The 18471-nt window shown below is 40.8% G+C and overlaps 1 protein-coding gene across 10 annotated transcripts in view; it reads left to right on the forward strand.

Annotated features, from left to right (window-relative positions):
• The window catches only part of TBC1D1 (TBC1 domain family member 1), a 341861-nt gene that overhangs the window by 82643 nt on the left and 240747 nt on the right, over positions 1–18471 (forward strand). Inside the window, exon 1 of one of the 10 annotated variants that reach the window (XM_056802527.1) lies at positions 9946–10295. The exons of 7 other annotated variants lie outside the window; for them this stretch is intronic. In XM_056802527.1, coding sequence (XP_056658505.1) covers positions 10266–10295 — 30 coding nt within the window. In that variant the 5' untranslated portion in view covers positions 9946–10265. Of the gene's footprint in view, positions 1–9945; positions 10296–10617; positions 10971–18471 lie in introns of those variants that run through there. 2 more of the 10 variants (XM_007496576.3, XM_056802526.1) reach the window with 2 other exon arrangements.

Raw genomic sequence — 18471 nt, forward strand, 5'->3', positions numbered from 1 at the left:
TCTGCAGGTACTTGAGATTCAGTTTAGAATAATGAAGTCTACAAATTAAAGCTTCAAAAGAGTGTGACATACAATATTCATGAGAAGATTCAATGATGTTTAAAACTAAGGGCTCATTAAGGGATTAGATTAAGACAGACAAATATAAAACTTATAGAAATACTTAATAATCATTCTGATCACAAGCAAACCAAATTTCTCGTTTGCAAAATAGAAAACAGAAAATGCTATTTCTCAGTAAAGAAACAGCACTAGAAAGATTTTATTCAATAGCAGATTAAGTTAGGGTTGATATTTTGAAGTAATTTTAAGGATGAAGAAATGCAAGATGAACTCTTTAAGGAGGATAATGTTTTTGGAGTAACAAATGCTACGTGTAAGTGAACTGATTAGAAAAAATAATGAAGTTGTCCTGTAATTTTTATGACAGGTTACAACAGATTTTAAGTTTAATGATTAGATGTTAGGCTTAGCAAAGTTTCATGGTTCCAAATATCTTTTGCCTTTAAAACTTTACAGTATTTTTGCTTATGAGCTCATTGCCCACTGGATTTTTCCATGAATCTAAAATGTGTGTACGATATTTTAGAAAGAAATTTATTTGTTTAAACTTTGCACAGGATGAGCTAAAAATAGAAATTTCTGTGTTTCTAGTCTGGAAGGTCTTTTAGGAAGAAAGAAGGAATATAATTACTGTGCATATTAAGCAAAGGTTTTGTGGAGGAAAGGAATTTTAAAAGAGAAATACATTGCTTAGTTGATACTGAAATATTGCAAGCACTTAGCTGGTTGTTACTTTTAATTAGGAAGTGGATTTCTGAATTGTGGGTTTGTTTTAATGAGAATGAAGAAATGAATGTATAAAGAAAATGGAAGTCATAACTGAAGTATCTCCTTTTTGTTCTTGGGGGTCTGTTGTCTGGCTCAATCTGGAACTACAAATACAGTAGCTTCTCCTTTATACTGTAGAAAGAACAGGCTCCTTAGTATTTTGAGTTGGTCCAGAGCCAGCTTCTAACTTTGCAAGTCTTTGTGAATAAATTTATGGAAACTGGCTGGTGCCACTAAAGAATGACCTCATAAAAGTTGCTTGTATTTATTCTGGCTAGTGAGGAAATAGTTTACTTAATTAAATAAAAACAAAAGCATTTTAACCTTAAATGTTGAAATGATGAGTTATGTATATGAAACTATGTAGACTACTCAGTGAGTTGAACTTATATTGAAAATAGATTCTCTCCCCTTGATCAAGATCTTCTTGAAATTTATCAACTTCTTCCTCTACATGTTTTGCTCTGCTTTCAGCTTCTCTAATGCTGATTTCCAATGTCATATCATCTTAGTTTCCCATTGCAGCTGAATGGTGGGCCACCTCCATTTCTGAGCCTAATGGCACCATGTTAAGTTTGAGCAGGATTTAAAGGTGTGGCATTTTGCATGCCTGCTGCTATCCAGATTAGATTTCTGAGCAATCTTAAAATGGCAAAGTGGCTAGGGCCCATGCTCTAACATAAAAAAATTGTGTCTGGAGTAGTGGGAGTGAGTCACCAAAGGATAGAGGAAATTTCAAAGTATGTCTTAGACTTATGAAGCAATAATCTGAGTACAGTCATGCTACTAGATGTAGGGATTTAACAGTGGGAGAGGTCCAAGAATGTAATTCCACCCTCTGAAGAAATCCTAGAACTATTTTTTGGCCAACATATATAGTTCCCTCTCTGGTTTCCATTCTGCTTTGGCACATTTGGGTAGTCTGAAAGGCAGCCCTTGGCTCTTCCTGTTTTTCATTCATTCTTTCACTGCTCCAGATAGCATCATGGTTAAGAGCAATTTATATTAAGCTGTGGGCCCTGTGTACACTGAACAGACTTTTTTTTTTTTGCCCTAGGAGCAGACTTGTGAATCATCAATGTACCTTACTAAAGTATTATTAAAATGTACTCAATTTTAAAGCAAGTCTACTGGTGTCAGAAAGACAATTTTCTGCTTCCAAATGATATTTAAATCGTCATTATTTATTAAGCATTTATTGTGTGTTAGGCACACTGGGGATGCAAAAATAAGAAAACAAAAACAAGATTGTCCCTGTGCTCAAAGAAGTTACCTTCTGGTGGGGAAAGAAAAGAAGCAAAGAGGAGATGGAAAGGAGGGGAGAGAAGAAGAGCATTGTGGCTGAGACTTCTTGGTGGATCTGGTCAAGGACTAAACAATCATGGTGTCCTCAGGTGAGCAAAGCAACTGGTGTGAAGATGGAGCTGACTGGAGAGTGTTTAGGAAAGGAAGTGGTATTTTATGCAGAACATTGATTTAATACATCATTAATATGGTTGTCCCTTTTTATTAGAAAAGGATATTGCTGACAGCATCATCCATATATTAGAGTGGCTAAAGAGATTGTCTCCTCCTCGCTTCCAGTGTGACGAGCATCTCCCATCCCATCTCCCATCCTAGCTACAAAACTCTTACCTTGTCGCTATTTTGCTTACCACGATGGCTGATTATTGAACAGCAAACTGATCTGTTGATTATTTTTTAAAATAATTTGTTAGCTTTGATTCCCATCATAGTAGGTTGAACTTAATTATACAGAATAGGTACCTATATATCCATTTTAGAGATCTACAGAGTTCTTCTTCAAGGTGGTGCGGTGGACAAAGCATTGGGCCTGGAATCAAGAAGAGCTGAGTTCAAATTCATATGGAGACAGCTATGCTCATTGTGCAACTCTGGGAAAGTCACTTAAGCCTCTGTTTCAATTTCATCATTGGTAAAATGAGGATAATAATAGCACCTACCTTGCAGTGTTGTGAGGATCAAATGAGACAATAACTGTAAAGCTCTTTGCACATAGTAAACCCTGTATAAATATGAGTTGTTGCCATTGTTATTATTACTCCCTTCTTTCTAGGTTTTCATGACGCTGCTCTCTTCTGATTTTCTCCCTGTCTGGCAGAATGCTCCTTCTCTCTCTTCTTTGATGGGTCTTCATACATACCCTACCTGCTGGTGCAGTTTCTCTAGGTCTCTGTCCTGGGCCCTCTTCCCTTCTCCCTCTATGCTGTTTCACTTGGCAATCTCATCATCTCTTATAGTTTATTTATCATCTCTGTGCAGATGACTCTCAGATCTATTTATCCAGTCCTCACCACCTTCCTGATCACCAGGTTCACATCTAATAATCATTGAGACATCTTAAATTTGAACTTGATGTACTGTGGCCATCTGAACCCATTAACTTCCCTGCCCCCCAAATCCTCTCATCTTCCCAACTTTTCTATTACTTTTTTATTTTTAATTTTTTTAAACCTAATCTTCTGACTTTGAATCAATATTAAGTATTGGTTCTAAGGCAGAAGAGTGATAAGGGCTAGGCAATAGGGATCAAGTGACTTGTCCACACTCAGCTCATAAGTGCTTGAGATCATATTTGAACCCAGGACCTCCCATCTCCAGTTTGGCTCTCTTACCACTGAACCACTTAGCTACTTCCCTTTCCTATTATTATTGAGGAAACTACTCTCCTCCCAGTTCCCCAGTTTAACAACCTAGATGCCATGCTGGACACATCACCCTCTCTCACCTCACCCCCATATCTAATCATTAAATCCTTTTCTTTTTACTTTTATAACTAACATCCCTGGCTTATTCCTACTTCTTTCCTCTGACCCTGTAACCCCCTTGGGGCAAAACCTATGGACTCTTGCAATAGCCTGCTGGTTCACTCCCTGCTTCAAGTCTCTCTCCACTCCAATTCATCTTCCACTCAGCTATCAAAGTGATCTTCCTAAAATGTAGGTTGGACCATAGCCACCCCCATTCAAAAAACCCCAGCATCAAATATAAGATAATTTTATGATTTCTTTCATAGCCTGGCCCTTTACTACCTTTCTAGTGTTCTTATACCTTTGGGATCATTCACACTGGCCCCCTTGCTGTTCCTCAAACATGCCACCCCATCTCTCAACTCCAGGCATTTTCACTTGGCTGTCCCCCCTCCTGGGACCTCTCTGTCTCTGTCTCTCTGTCTCTCTCTCTCTGTCTCTGTCTCTCTCTCTGTCTCTGTCTCTCTCTGTCTCTCTCTCTCTCTCCCTCTCTCTGTCTCCCTCTCTCTCTCTCTGTCTCTCTGTCTCTCTCTGTCTCTCTGTCTCTGTCTCTCTGTCTCTCTGTCTCTCTCTGTCTCTGTCTCTATCTGTCTCCTTGTCTCTCTCTCCCTCTCTCTCCCTCCCTCTCCCTCCCTCTCTGTCTCTCTGTCTCTGTCTCTGTCTGTCTGTCTGTCTCTGTCTCCCTCCCTCTCCCTCTCTCTCTGTCTCTCTGTCTCTGTCTGTCTGTCTGTCTCTGTCTCCCTCCCTCTCCCTCTCTCTCTGTCTCTCTCTCTCTGTCTCCATCTCTCTCTGTCTCTCCTCTTCCTCCTCTCAACATCTTAACTTACCTGTCTCCCTATAAGTCTCTGTTAAGTCCCACCTTCTGCTAGAAACCTTTCCCAGTCTTCCTCAATTAACTTAGAGCCTTCTCTCTAAGACCACCCCCAATTTATCCTATATGTTCTTATTGCTTATATGTTATTACAAATTATTGCTTACATGCTGTCTTTGCCATTAGATTGGGAGCTCCTTGAGAAGAGAGGTTTTTGTGGTTATTTCTTGCTTTTTTTGTATCCACGGGGCTTAGGATAGAGCCTGGCACATAGTAGGTGCTTAATAAATGTTATTTGACTGGAGAAGAATACATGCAATAGTGGAGAAGCAATATGGTATAACAACAATAATAAACGACATTGTTATAGTACTTGTATATTATTATTTACTCATGTAGTACATTTATATAGTTTGAAAATGCCTTATACACATTAATCTCCTTTCACCCTCACAAAAGCCCTATGAGTAGATAAAATAGGGGAGGAGACTTTCCTGTGATGACCTTACAACTTGAAGTGGATTTGAATTATGACTACCATTTCTCACATTTTACAAGTGAGGAAAGTGATTCTCTGAGAAGGTAAGAGATGGGAGTTCCCAAAGTAATTAGGGGAGATAGATCTTTTGGTACTCAGAGCAGTATTCTTTCCACTAGACCTATTGGCTCTTTTGGATTGTCTTCCTGGGGTGTCTTTTCTTTTATTCCATTCCTGTGTGGGTACTGACCTCTCTAAAGCAACATTCTTAACTTCTCCCTCCCTCCCTCCTTTTTTTTTTCCCTTTCCCTCCCTCCCTCTTTTCCTCAAAGAAGTAAAAGAACATTGGGCAGCCTGGGTGGGTGTATGTGTGTGTGAGTATATGTGGATGTGTGTGTAAACATTCCTTTCCCTTCTTCTCAAGTCTTGGTTTCCTGTCTCAGGAATCTGGAGGCACTGAGACCATTCACCAACAGCCTTTTCAGATGACTTAGAATCACTAATGGAGCCAGGGGAACTCCTTCTACAGGATGCTTTTGGGCCAGGAATCAAGGACACCTCAGTTTTTGACCTGGATTCCAGATATTTACTAGCTGTAGGGCACTGGGCAAGTCACTTAACCTCTTCCTGTTTCTTCACTGTAAAATGGGGATAGTTGGAACACTACCTCCCAGAGTGATTGTGAGAATGAAATGAGATAAAATATGTAAGGCATCGGGCACTTAATAGGTGCTCAATAAATGCTTGTTTCTTTCCACATATTTCTCCTTTATCATGACCACTGAGAACAGTCAAGTGCTACAGTCAAGGGAGAGTGCAAAAATTTTGGCTCCCAGCTCTTTCTTTTATGCTGGTCCCTGATGCAGAATGGCCCTCCCCTCATTCACCATTGGCTGGTTAATGGAGAGTCACAATCTTATCCCAAAAGCGAACTGATCAAAATGTGTAATTCACATACCCAATTATCCTAATTATTCAAGTGAGTAGTCCAATGAGAATAGGGACTGTTTCAGTCCTATCTATATGCATTCACCCTATAGCCCTTTAACCAGTCAGAGCAAGGACTGGCTCCTTCCTAGTTCAGTCTTATCTTTTCCGGTAGCCCTTTAACACATCAGAGCATGTAAAGATTCTGTACTGCCTTAATAAGGAAACAAAAGCTTGGCTTGCTTATCTCTGTGAGCCAGATGTATTTCTCTGAGAGCAGTTCATCTTATTTTTATCCCTCATAATCATAAGTGCTTAATAAATGTTTGGTACAGGACAGCTAGGTAGTACAGTGGATAGAGCAGCAGCCTGGAGATGAGGAATCTTGAGTTCTTAGTTGTGTGACCCTGGGCAAGACACTTAACCCCAAATGCCCAGCCCTTGCCACTTTCTAACTTAGAATTAATCTTCCTCCCTCTTTCCTTCCTTCCTTCCTTCCTTCCTTCCTTCCTTCCTTCCTTCCTTCCTTCCTTCCTTCCTTCCTTCCTTCCTTCCTTCCTTCCTTCCTTCCTTCCTTCCTTCCTTCCTTCCTTCCTTCCTTCCTTCCTTCCTTCCTTCCTTCCTTCCTTCCTTCCTTCCTTCCTTCCTTCCTTCCTCCCTCCCTCCCTCCCTCCTTCCCTCCCTCCCTCCCTCCCCCCCTCCCTCCCTCCCTCCCTCCCTCCCTCCCTTCCTTCCTTCCTTCCTTCATTCCTTCCTTCCTTCCTTCCTTCCTTCCTTCCTTCCTTCCTTCCTTCCTTCCTTCCTTCCTTCCTTCCTAACATTTCTTTTAAGAAATGTGGTATCCTCAGTCTTCTTCAATGATATTTGAATAATCTACTTGTGCACTTAAGATTTTTTTTTAAACCATGTCTTCTGTCTTATGATCCATACTAAATATGGGTTCTAAGGCAGAAGAATGGTAAAGACTAGGGAATTAAGATTAAGTGACTTGCCCAGAGTCATAGAAAGTATATATGGCCATATTTGAAACCAGGTACTCTCAATTTCAAGCCTGACAGTCTGTCCACTGTGCTACCTAGATGTCCCTGCATCTCAGATTTGTACACTCTTTTTATATTAGAGAAGAAAGGATCATGGTTTGGCTTATATGTATGCTTCCAATGACTTTGTCTATGTTGTTCTGCTTTTAGGGGAGAACATATCTCTTCCTTTTCTTGACAAGGTAAATTTTTAGTTTTTTTTTTTAAAGGTAGGGACTGTGGAGAGGAAAACTCATTTTCCTACAGTTTAAGGGTAGGTTGCGTTTAGGCCACTGGTAGGAACAGTGCCCCTTCAGTCAAAACTCTAGTGCTAACAAAGTCTTCCATTGTACCATGTGTGAGATGCTGACTTTAGGCAGTGGCTGGAGAGTGAAATTTGAGAACTGTCATTTATGTATTTTCTCTTAAAATATTTAGTTTTCAAATTGCTCATATTAGTGACTATCAGATTTACTTTTTCCTAAAACACAGCATGCCAATGACTTTGGAAAGTGTCTGATCAGGAGCCTAAAGAACTGGCTTTGAGTCTAAAGAATTTAGCATCCAAAGGAACAGGCAGAACAGGATATATGATGTTCTACAACCAGGATTTGTAAGGTGAGAGACATTCCTTCCCAGACTGTGAGAATTTATTTTCATATACTGTATTAATTCCTATATATTAGAAAGAATTACTGTGTTTTTCTGTGACTGGGATCTGGGACAGAGATACTATCCAGTTTGTTACTTTTTCCATTTTCTTTGTCCTAGGAAATCCCAAGGAATGTCTTCCTTTTTTAGCAGAATTTGATTAATAAATAAAGGGGAGAAGTGTCCTTTTCCGGTGTATGTTACCTGTCTACCAGTTGGGATAGGCAGGGGTTGATAGGTTGATGGGACTTTTCTTAATAAACTATCACCAATTAAAGATGTCTTGGAATGGTCAAGGGAGAGGCTGAATAATGAGCTCCTAAAAATCTATTTATAGAGCTGATTGTCCCTTATCCTGAAAGAGCCATGGGGACCTTTATTGTTTATGATGCTGGCCTAACTGACAAACCTGATATAATTAATAAACTTATATACTTGCCCCCAAATCAATCTCTTGAGATCATTTTAATCATACCAAGACCATCTCATTCTTTCAGGCCCAGATTTCTGTTCCCAGATTTGCCAGCAAAGGTAATTCTGCTCAAGTCCGTTCAGTGGGCCTTTCTTTTAGAATCTCACATCCAACCACTCTCTATCTCTGAAAAAAGAATCTATAGATTACTTAAGTGACTAAATGCCACCCTCCTTTAACAAAGAGCATGTGAGAGAAAGCTCTGGAGAAGCAGAGCTTTTGGAATTCAAAAGCCTTTTCTATTAATGGATATTTGGGAAAGGGAAGAGTGATATGGAATGATTTGTTTTAATGACTACTCTTATCTCCTCTTTTTTTTTATGTAACTTCTGGGAAAATGGTCAACATTAGTGCTGCTTAGAATCCCAGGACTGGTACTGGCCTAGGATATTCAGGAGATGCTTTCACATTTCCTACATGTAGTTTTAGCTTTCAGCCTTAAAGATTTATCTCATGTCAGGGGTAGGTCACCCTGGAGTGAAAAGAGAGCTCATTGATTGCCCCCTTGGATTCATAGCTGGATATCAGGGGAACAAAACTAAAAGCTCTTATCAGAATGTCTTGCCACAGAGGCTTGAGAGGTTCTTTGGAATAAATAAAAAAGATCATAGAAGTGGAGCTGGGGGGATCCCTACAGATCCTTAGTCCAAAACAGTTTTATTTTACAGATCAGGAAACTGAGAGTGGAAGTGACTTGTTCAAGGTCACATAAATAATAAATAACAGAACTGCTTAGAATTCTCTGACTCTCACTTCAGGCACTGGATCGTTACAACCCTCCCTACTCCAGCAGGGAGTTTACTGTACAGTCAGACTGTTCCTGAAATGGCAAGGCTTTTGGCATTGAGATATTGCTCTAATATGACATATACATTAGCACTTGTGCTGCCAGACCTTTGGACATCAATTTTCCTCGTGAGCCAGCTTAATCTCTGCCTTAAACATTGCTTAACCTTTGCTATCCAAACTTGAGGAAACTAGCTTTATCTCCTGGGTCTTAGGGAGAGAACATTGTATCTGAAACTAATATTATCTCAAGTTGCTGAAATCTTCCTTATTTGCCAGGGGACATCTGACATTGGCAAAGAAGAGGAAGAAAATATTTATTTTCCTTTCTTGAATAATCTGATTGGAGTTTTCAGATTCAGTGATAGCCTCAATATTTAGGTAATCCATGCAGGACATGCAGGAAGAAAAGCTGGGTGATGGAGGGTGACCCCCGGGAATGCCAGGCAGAGTTTGGACGTCTGCCCTCAATTCAGGATTTTGAGATTGCTTTTCCAAGTCACCGAGGTGCCCCCCTACTCAGTAAACTCCAAGGGACTCCCTGTTGCCTCCAGGAATAAGTATAAAACGCTCTGGCATTCAAAGCCCTTCCTAACCTTGCTAGTCGTTTTACACCTAGATCCAGGGACACTAGCCTTCTGGCCATCTCCCCGCTGCGGGCATTTTCTTTATCTTCTGTGCCTGAAACTCTCCTCCCCCTCCTCTCCAAATACTGATGACCCCAGCTTCCTTTAAGTCCCAACTAAAATCCCACCTCCCACCGGAAGCCTGCCCCAACCCCTCTTTTTTGCAGTGCCTTCCCTGGATTAATGATCTCCTTGTTTTCCTGCATGTAGCTTGCTTTGGCTCCGTTTGCATGTTCTCTCTCCCATTAGATTGTAAGATCCTTGAGGGCAGGAGCTGCCTGTTTGGATCCCCAGCGCTTTAGCCTGGCACACAGTAGGCGCCTAAGGAGTGTTTATAGACTCAAATGAATGGATCATCTCATCACCAGCATCTTTTGGAGTTTTCCAGATGCCAGGTTGTGGGTCTAACCCACGGAGGGACAGTTCTCCCCTGCACTGCCCAACTGCTCAACACACCCACATAGACACGGGCACGCACACACACACTTAGCACACTCCATACACGCCGAGGGGAGGGAGGCGGGCTCCGCGCGCGGTCTCCCTCCCTCTCTCCACCCCCTTCCCCTTTTGCACCAGGGGGCGGGCTGGGGGCGAGCTGAGCCGCCGGTCTCCTCCGGGGCGGGCGGCGGTGACCTCATAGACTCGTAGACGAGTGTGCGAAGCCAACAGGCGCCCGGGCTGCCCCTGTCGCCGCCTTAGCCGCCGCTGCAGCCGCTGGCGTCCGGGCAGAGATGCCTGAGCAAGCGGCCGGAGAGCAGCCCCGCCGCCGCCGCGCGCCAGCCGCCCGCTGAAGAGCGGGGGTGGGGCGGGAGCGAGCAGTAGCCGGCGAGCGAGGGAACGAGGTGGCCGGGGAGAGTGAGCCTGGGCTCTCCCTGCGCCCGCCTGCCCGGAGGATGTCACCATTGTTCAGCTGGGTAGCCAAGGTACGGGGAGTTGGGGCCAACTTTTTTTAAGGGGTGTGGAAGCGCCCTCCTCCCCTGGGCCTGGCTCTTGCTCGCTTGCGTGCCGGCGTTGAGGGGGGGAGAATTCGAGCTCGCGCAGCCTCGGGGGGTGGTGGCGGGTGGTGGTGGTGCCCGGCAGGTTCACGTTCGCAGCCCCGGGCGGGCGTTGTCCGTGAGCTTGGGCAGCGGGGCGCGGGCTGAGGTGGGGGTTGGGGGTTGGGGGTTGGGGGAGAGGCAGAGTCTGTCCGAGAGACGATCGTTGGAGGAGATAGGTGTGGTGCCCTCCCCGCCTAACCTAACTGTCTGCAACGCTTTCCCACAGCCTCTCCTGTGGGGTCCGGGCAGAACTCTGCTCCTCACACTAACAAAGTTCCACTTTCTCGGACTCGCTTTTTTTCAGCTGGAGTCACGCTTCGTACTGGCTGCTCCAGGATGCAAATGAATGCCTGGAAAACTAGGAGGCGCCAAGTAGTGTTTGGAGGGGCTTGTCCCAAATCCTGTTTCAGGGGACCATACAACCCTAGTTAGAGCCGATCAGACTTGGGTTCGGATGTGGCCTCTTGATTACATACGTGACCACGTGACCCAGTACAAATTGCTTAATCCCTCAGCTCCCTCAGGGACTTTGTTGAGACTATAGATCGCTGGCTAAGCGTGGTAAGTGGTAGCGGGAGTGTCCCGGTAGGGCCTGTATGGAAAGTTCCCTATAGTGAGTATCCTAAACTGCCCTTCAGACAGTGGCCTGCGTCATTGAGCATCATCTTCTCTGAGAGGCACCGTGTTGGTGCTGGGATAAGAGCAGTCGGTGGACCTGAATCCAGACAGAGAACCCAGGTTTAGACCCCGACTCTGCCCTTTATTACTTGAGATGACTTTGGGCAAATCCCTTTGAAATTTTTTTGGGTGTGTGGTTTTTTTTTTTTTTTTTTTGTGGAATGTAGAGGGCTGCCATAGTCTCTTATAGCTCTAAGACCAAGCTTGGTGTCTCTAGAGCTCAGTAAATGAATGTCTAGTTGAAAGGATTTATAAAAGAAGCCCCTTCCCAATCGCCTATCCTATCTCAAGTTATCACTGTACAAGTTTGTATTAGAATTTTAGAATTTTCTGGGTTGTATGGGGTGTGATGCTGAAAGGGTACCTATGTGGTGAGGACTCGAGATGTGCCTAGATACCCCTTTTTGTGAATCCCACTTTTCTCAAGGCACAAATTCTGTGATTTGGGGTTCCTCTGCTTCCTTCTGTCCTGTGATGTTTTATTGCCAAAACATAATAACTGAATTTATGGAATAACGGAAACATTTAATTCATCTTAGGTTCCTCTGCTCTTTTAACAATTTCCAAGTGTTTGACTGTCCTGAATGGTATCTTTCTGGGAACATTTACAAGTCTATAGTCCATACTTTTACTCTGTTGGCCTCTGTATTTCACCTACCTACCGATACTGTATTGCAAATGCTGGTTAAAAGCTCATTCCAGCTGGCCCTGGCCCAAACCCTTATGGGCTCTGGCAGATACTGGGCAGAAACATCTATAGATAACCCATTAGCCAAATCTGAGGACCTTGAGGAAGTAAGAAGGTTAATGGGTTAACTTATCTGTAATATCATGATGCAGTATTTCAGGAATGCTGCTTTTAAAAGTATGTTTGCTATTTTTGACATGTCTGTGTTAAGACACGTCTTTTCTGTACCTTGTTTGTAAGTAAATAGAGAAAGTAAATAGTATGAATGTTGTCATTAGAGTATCCCATTGTGAATGGATTTAGACTGCTACCTTAAATTTGACTTCTGATCAAATGGGAAAAGGAAGCAGTGTTGTACAAAGCAGGGATTGATAATGTAAAGATTTTTTTATGGTTTTAAGAAATAGATATCTACTTAAAAATGCTAATGTTATAGGAAAAAACATAAAATTATAGATTTTTTTAAAAGCTAAATGGAATCTTAGTTTTTATCTTAGTTCACCTCCTTCATTTTAGGGAGAGATTAAGTGACTTGTCTGAGATCTCAGATGCCATGAGATTTAAAATGCAAAGAATATTTCTAGTTATTTTGCTGCCCATGTTAAATTCAAGCCTGGTAGTGGGATATCAGCTCAGGACCATCTTAGTCAAGTTCAGGGTGTCAGACAAGTTAAGGTGATAAAAGATTAGGTAGTCTGGATCACAGTTATGAGATCACAAATCTTTTTGAAATATTAAAGGATTGAGAACTGTGATTTTTAACATTTTATTTTAATAAGATGACAGAAAAGGAGCAGAGGGTATAACATCACATGAACCTTTCCTTCCCTCTCTCATACCTCAGGATTTGGGTTATTCTTTTGTGTTATAAATCCACTCTAAAAATTTTGATACTAATTTAATTTGTTATAGGGAAAAACTTATTGTCAGAATTATTTATAATTCACATTTTGCTTTTCAGATTTAATAAGGTAATCCATGTAGGGATAATTCAAATTAAGCTTTCAGTTTTCTCTTTGCATAAGAGGATATTGATAAGAACACCAGCCAGAAGTTGCATAGGGAGATATACATGTGTATATGTATATCTCCTTTTCAAAAACTCAGCTTCCACTTTTTCCACGTGAAAAACATTTTTTGTTTAGAGGAAGAAAATAGGCAAATGATTATAATTTGTTAGTAAATTAGATGATACATTAGTTAATTAGTTAACAAGTTAGTAAATTAGATGCTTGTGAAAGATAGAACCCTATTATGTTCTGCTGAAGTTGGTGTGTAAAACTCTTCTTTGTAGTAAGATCTTTTTTTTGGAGAAGTTTCAGGGATTGTGAGTGTGTTCTGAGATCACTTATTTTTGAGAATTTTTTAAATTTTTATTTTTTAATAAAAACCCATACCGTCTTGGAGTCAATACTGTGTATTGGTTCCAAGGCAGAAGAGTGGTAAGGGTTAGACAAATGGGGGTCAAGTGATTTGCCCAGGGCTACAAAGCTAGGAGGTATCTGAGGTCAGACTTGAACCCAGGACCTCCTATCTCTGGGCCTGGCTCTCAATCCACCGAGTTACCCAGCTGCCCCCTAATTTTTATTTTTTTAATTTATTAAAAAAATCTTTTTAAACCCTTACCTTCAGTCTTGGAATCAATACACAGTATTGATTCCAAAGCAGAAGTGTGGTAAGGGCGAGGCAGTGTGGGGGTCAAGTGACTTGCCCAGGGTCACACAGCTAGGAAGTGGCTGAGGCCGGATTTGAACCTAGGACCTCCCATCTTTAGGCCTGGTTCTCAATCCACTGAGCCACCTAGCTGCCCCCTTTTGAAAACGTTTAGGTGGTTCTCTATTTTTTGTTTGTGGGAAGAGGAGGGCAGCCAACAATGTAATGTGCTTCAATATTAGTGAATCGCATCTTCATTAAATTATTTGGTGATATTTTGTAGTTTTTTTAAAGTAAAAACATTACTTGTAAAGATAATTTTTCTAAGCCAGCTGAAAGTTGCAGCTGTTGTGGTCCACAGCATTTTGTCTGGTTATTGGTAAGCCTGACTGTTACTTTTCATCATAAAATAGTATGCATTCTAACAGCAGAGATAAGAATGCAGCTGACCTCCCCAAAATAGATCATGTCCAAATCATTGGATTTGATTTTGGAATACAGTCTGGTAAGTTCATTTGGACAGTCTTGGCCTGACATCTTCAGTCTGACCTAGCCCCAAATTTAGCTATCCCAATTTCACATTTCCTCTTGCCTCCTGGCTTTCTCTCTCTCTCTCTCTCTCTCTCTCTCTCTCTCTCTCTCTCTCTCTCAGCTACTTCCCTTTTGCCTATAGCCATGCTCAGATCTCCCCTATTCTAACAAGCCTTCTCTTGTTTTCTTTACTCCTCCAGGTATTATCTTGGATCTTAGCTTTCTTTCTTGATATCATTTTAGAAAAGTAGTCTCTAGCCATTTTCCCCACTCATTGTTTTGCCTTCCCTTTACTTCTTAGTTCCTTGTGGTCTGGTTTCTTTCTTTAATACTTTTTTCAAATTGCCCACTGTACAGTTATCAATGAATGTCTTCTAAATGGTAGAATTCAAGATGACGAGGGGAGGGTGACACTCTCTCCCTTCCCCAAAAAAAGAAAAGTAAAAAAGAAGAGGAATATCAAAATATTTTTAAAAGTGTACAGAATCTAGACGACCTGGATTCAAATCTGGCCTCAGATATTTCTAGCTGTGTGGCCCTGGGCAAGCCACTTAATCCCAGTTGCCTAGCCTTCTTCACTCCTCTTCTGCTTTGGAATGGATTCCAAATAATTCCAAATAAATTCTAAGACAGAAGGTAAGGGTAAAAAAAAGTGTACAGAGGAATACAGAAGGAAGCACAGATAAGCAGAATAGTTTTGAAAGTAGCTGGTTGAATTGATTATATATGTGTGTATGTACACACACACACACACACACACACACATATATATATTTATGTTATAATCAAGTTGACCCGCATTACTTTATACCAGGTATTGTGTTATGCACTGAGGAATAGACCCTGGCCCCAAATTTAATGGGAAGTATATAATAGGTGAACTAGGGAGGAGGGAAGGGAATAAGCCTTTAAATAGTGTCTACTTTATGCCAGTGCTTTACAAACATCTCATTTCATTCTCTCAACAACCCTGGGACATAAGATACTGTTATGTGCCCATTTTCCAGTTGAGGAAACTGAGACCAACAAAGTTGACTTTTCTAGGGTCACACAGCTAGGAAGTGTCTGAGGCCAGATTTGACTCCTAGGTTCAGTACTCTCTGTTACTCAGCTACCTACAATATAGCTAGAAATATAAATGTGCATATAGGTATACATCATACATGTATATGTGTGTATACATACATACACTTACAGAGTAGGTGGAAGGCAGTCAGGGGGAGTGGGGAAAGACCTTTTGGAGTGATTTGAGCTCTCTTGAAGTCTGAGGAACAGAAGTGAATGTTCTGCATGTGGGGGACAGCTAGTGAAAGACATGGAGGTAGGGCTAGAATATTGTGTTCAAAGAATTACAAGGAAGTAATATTGCTGGAATTAAGATTATGCATGAAAATAAAGTATAAGAAGACTGTAAAAGTAAGATGTAGCTGGATTAGGAATCTCTTTAAATGTCAGGCAGAGTAGTAAGGATTAATTGGAGTATATCAAGCAGGGGATGGGAACTATAGAACTACACTTTAGGAAAACCACCTTGGCAGCTGAGTGGACAACAATGCATTGGAGTGTGTAGTCTTGAAGCAGGAAGACCTATTAGAGGACTGTTTCAGTAGTCCTGGGAGAGGTGATGAGGGTCTGAACCAGTTTTGTGGTTATGAGTGGAGAGAAGAGAGTCATGAGAGATGTTTTGAGAATAGAAGTAGACAATGAATTGGATGTAGAGAATGATGACAGTCTGACTGAGAAGATGGTGGTACCCTTGCCAGTGATTGGGAAGAGGGAAGGATTTTTTTTTGGAAAGATAATGAATTTAATTTTTGGATGTGTAGAATTTAAGATGGATAATTGGTATGGAGTTATGGTGTTTTACTTTTTATGTGGAAACCCTCTTTTTTGGGGGAGTATTTCAAGTTTAGAATAAAAAAAGTAAATAGCAAAATTTGTTGCTCACAATTCAGGCTTTGCTCTTCAGCAGCATTTGACCCTATTGACTCCTCTCCCTCCATGTTACTCTCATTTCTATTTGGCTTCTATGATCCTCTTTCCCCCTTGTTCCCTAGTCTGACTACTTTTCTCTGTCAATCTACTTCCTGTCCTTAAGTCTGGATAATGTACAAGCACTTAGTTTTCTGCTCTGTTCTCTTTTTCTTTATATTTTTTTGTTGGTGATGTCTTCCCCTGCTGTGAATACAATGATCCTTCCTATGTAGAAAACTCCAAGAACTGAATGTCCAGTTCTAGTGTGTTTGGTAAGTCTTGGTCCAGCATCTCCAGCTGGCTGTTGGATTTCACCAATATTTTAAACTCAACACACCTAGAAGTGAACTTAACAGTTTTTACTCTGCTTGCCTTTCCTCATCATTCCCTTATTTCTAGTGAAGGCACTGCCATCTTTTTTTTTTTAATTTTATTTAGTTAATTTAGAACATTATTCCTTGGTTACAAGAATCATATTCTATCCCTCTCTTCCCTCCCCCCACCCTTCCTGTAGCTGAAGTGCAATTCCCCTGAGTATTACTTGTGTCCTTGATCAGAACCTATTTCCATGTTGTTGATGTTTGCATTGGGATGTTCATTTAGAGTCTACATCCCCAACCATATCCTCATCGACCCATGTACTCAAGCAGTTGTTTTTCTTTGATGTTTCTATTCCCACAGTTTTTCCTCTGAATGTGGACAGTGTTCTTTCTCATAGATCCCTCCAGGTTGTTCAGGATCACTGCATTGCCATTAATGGAGAAGTCCATTACATTTGATTGTACCACAGTGTATCAATCTCTGGGTACAATGTTCTCCTGGTTCTGCTCCTCTCACTCTGCATCAATTCCTGGAGGTTGTTCCAGTTCCCATGGAATTCCTCCACTTCATTATTCCTTTGAGCACAATAGTATTCCATCACCAACATATACCACAATTTGTTCAGCCATTCCCCAATTGAAGGGCATCCCCTCGTTTTCCAATTTTTGGCCACCACAAAGAGCGCAGCTATGAATATTCTTGTACAAGTCTTTTTCCTTATTATCCCTTTGGGGTACAGACCCAGCAGTGCTATGGCTGGATCAAAGGGCAGACAGTCTTTTAGAGGCACTGCCATCTTTAATCCATTGGCACTTGCTTAGAGAGAAATTGATGCAAGATAATCCAGAGCAGATGCCTTGACACTGAATACTGCTTTTCTTGTGTTATGAGTTTATAATGTGGATGCAAATAGAAAGAATAAAGGTGTAGCTCACCCTAAAAAAGTATTTTCTTAACTCAAATTTCTTTAGGGAGGAGTTTTGTTTTAGTGACTTGTAATTTCTCTGAAGAAACTGCAAATTTGCTAATTTAAAGAAATTAACAAACAAGGAACCACTCTCTATCCCTCAGCTCACTCCACTGATTAGTATACACTTTTGTATCACAGGAAAATTTTTGGACTATTAGCAATATAAGTTTACATAACATTGTTTTGAAGAGGAGTAGTGCTCTTTTAGGGATAGTCACTAGCAGACATTTAACTTCCTACTTACATGTTAATATTGAAAACAGTTCCATTTTATTTCAGTCCTTTCTTACCTTTTATATTATAGTAACAATTTCTTCTTTAGGTATTGGCCCCTTCTGAGTGAATTGTTCTTTGTCTGTGACTGGGAAACATTACTTTGTATTCCACTTGCCTCACAATTTATTGTTAATTTCTCAATATAGACAAAACCAATTTGGTTTGTTAATTATAAAATGCACTTGGCCATCCTTCCATTTACTCATGTTTGCAACCCTTAGGGCATCTTCTATTTTTCAGTGATATCTATATTTCCATTTAAGATTTAGAGATGAGGTTCTTTATGTACATTCTCCTTGTATTCCAGGGTGTTGTTCACCATTTTATTTTGAACTTGATGGGTTAAATGACTTGCTGCAGGGTACTTGGCTAATTGAGTGTCAGAGCTGGGATTTGAACCCAGGTTTCTTTACTCTCTGGTTGATGTTCTTTACTACAAACAATCTGCTTTTTTAAATATATCCTTTGCTCATTCTTTTCTAATCAGACATTGAAAGATAAGTTTAGGCACACACTATATAAGCTTCCTTGACTATTTTAGAACTAGGTTTTTTTTTCTTCAGTGAACTTCGGTCATTCTTAATGTTGTTTGGGTTTGAATTGGACATAGAATGACTAACTTGTTAGTTTTTTTAGTTAGAATTAAAAAAATTTCCTTGTCTACTATGAAAAGAGATTTTGATTGTTAGTAAGATTCCAGTAGGATTTCAGTTCCCACCCAGCATCTGTGACTAGAATACCAGACTGCTAGGAAAAGCTGCATGGAAACTGAGTCAATCTACCCCAGTGCTTAGATTGAAACTGCATTTTCTCCAAAGAGCTGGTTACTAAGATTGAAAACCACTTGAGATAGTTAAGAGAATATGTCATAGGTACAATATAGAAAGAAATTGATGCAACACAGGTTAAGTATGATTAGAATAGATTAGAATAGAATAGAATAGAAAAGAAGCATCATAGATGCCAGAAAT

Source organism: Monodelphis domestica, chromosome 6, assembly GCF_027887165.1.
Source record: "Monodelphis domestica isolate mMonDom1 chromosome 6, mMonDom1.pri, whole genome shotgun sequence".
Lineage (NCBI taxonomy): Eukaryota > Metazoa > Chordata > Mammalia > Didelphimorphia > Didelphidae > Monodelphis > Monodelphis domestica.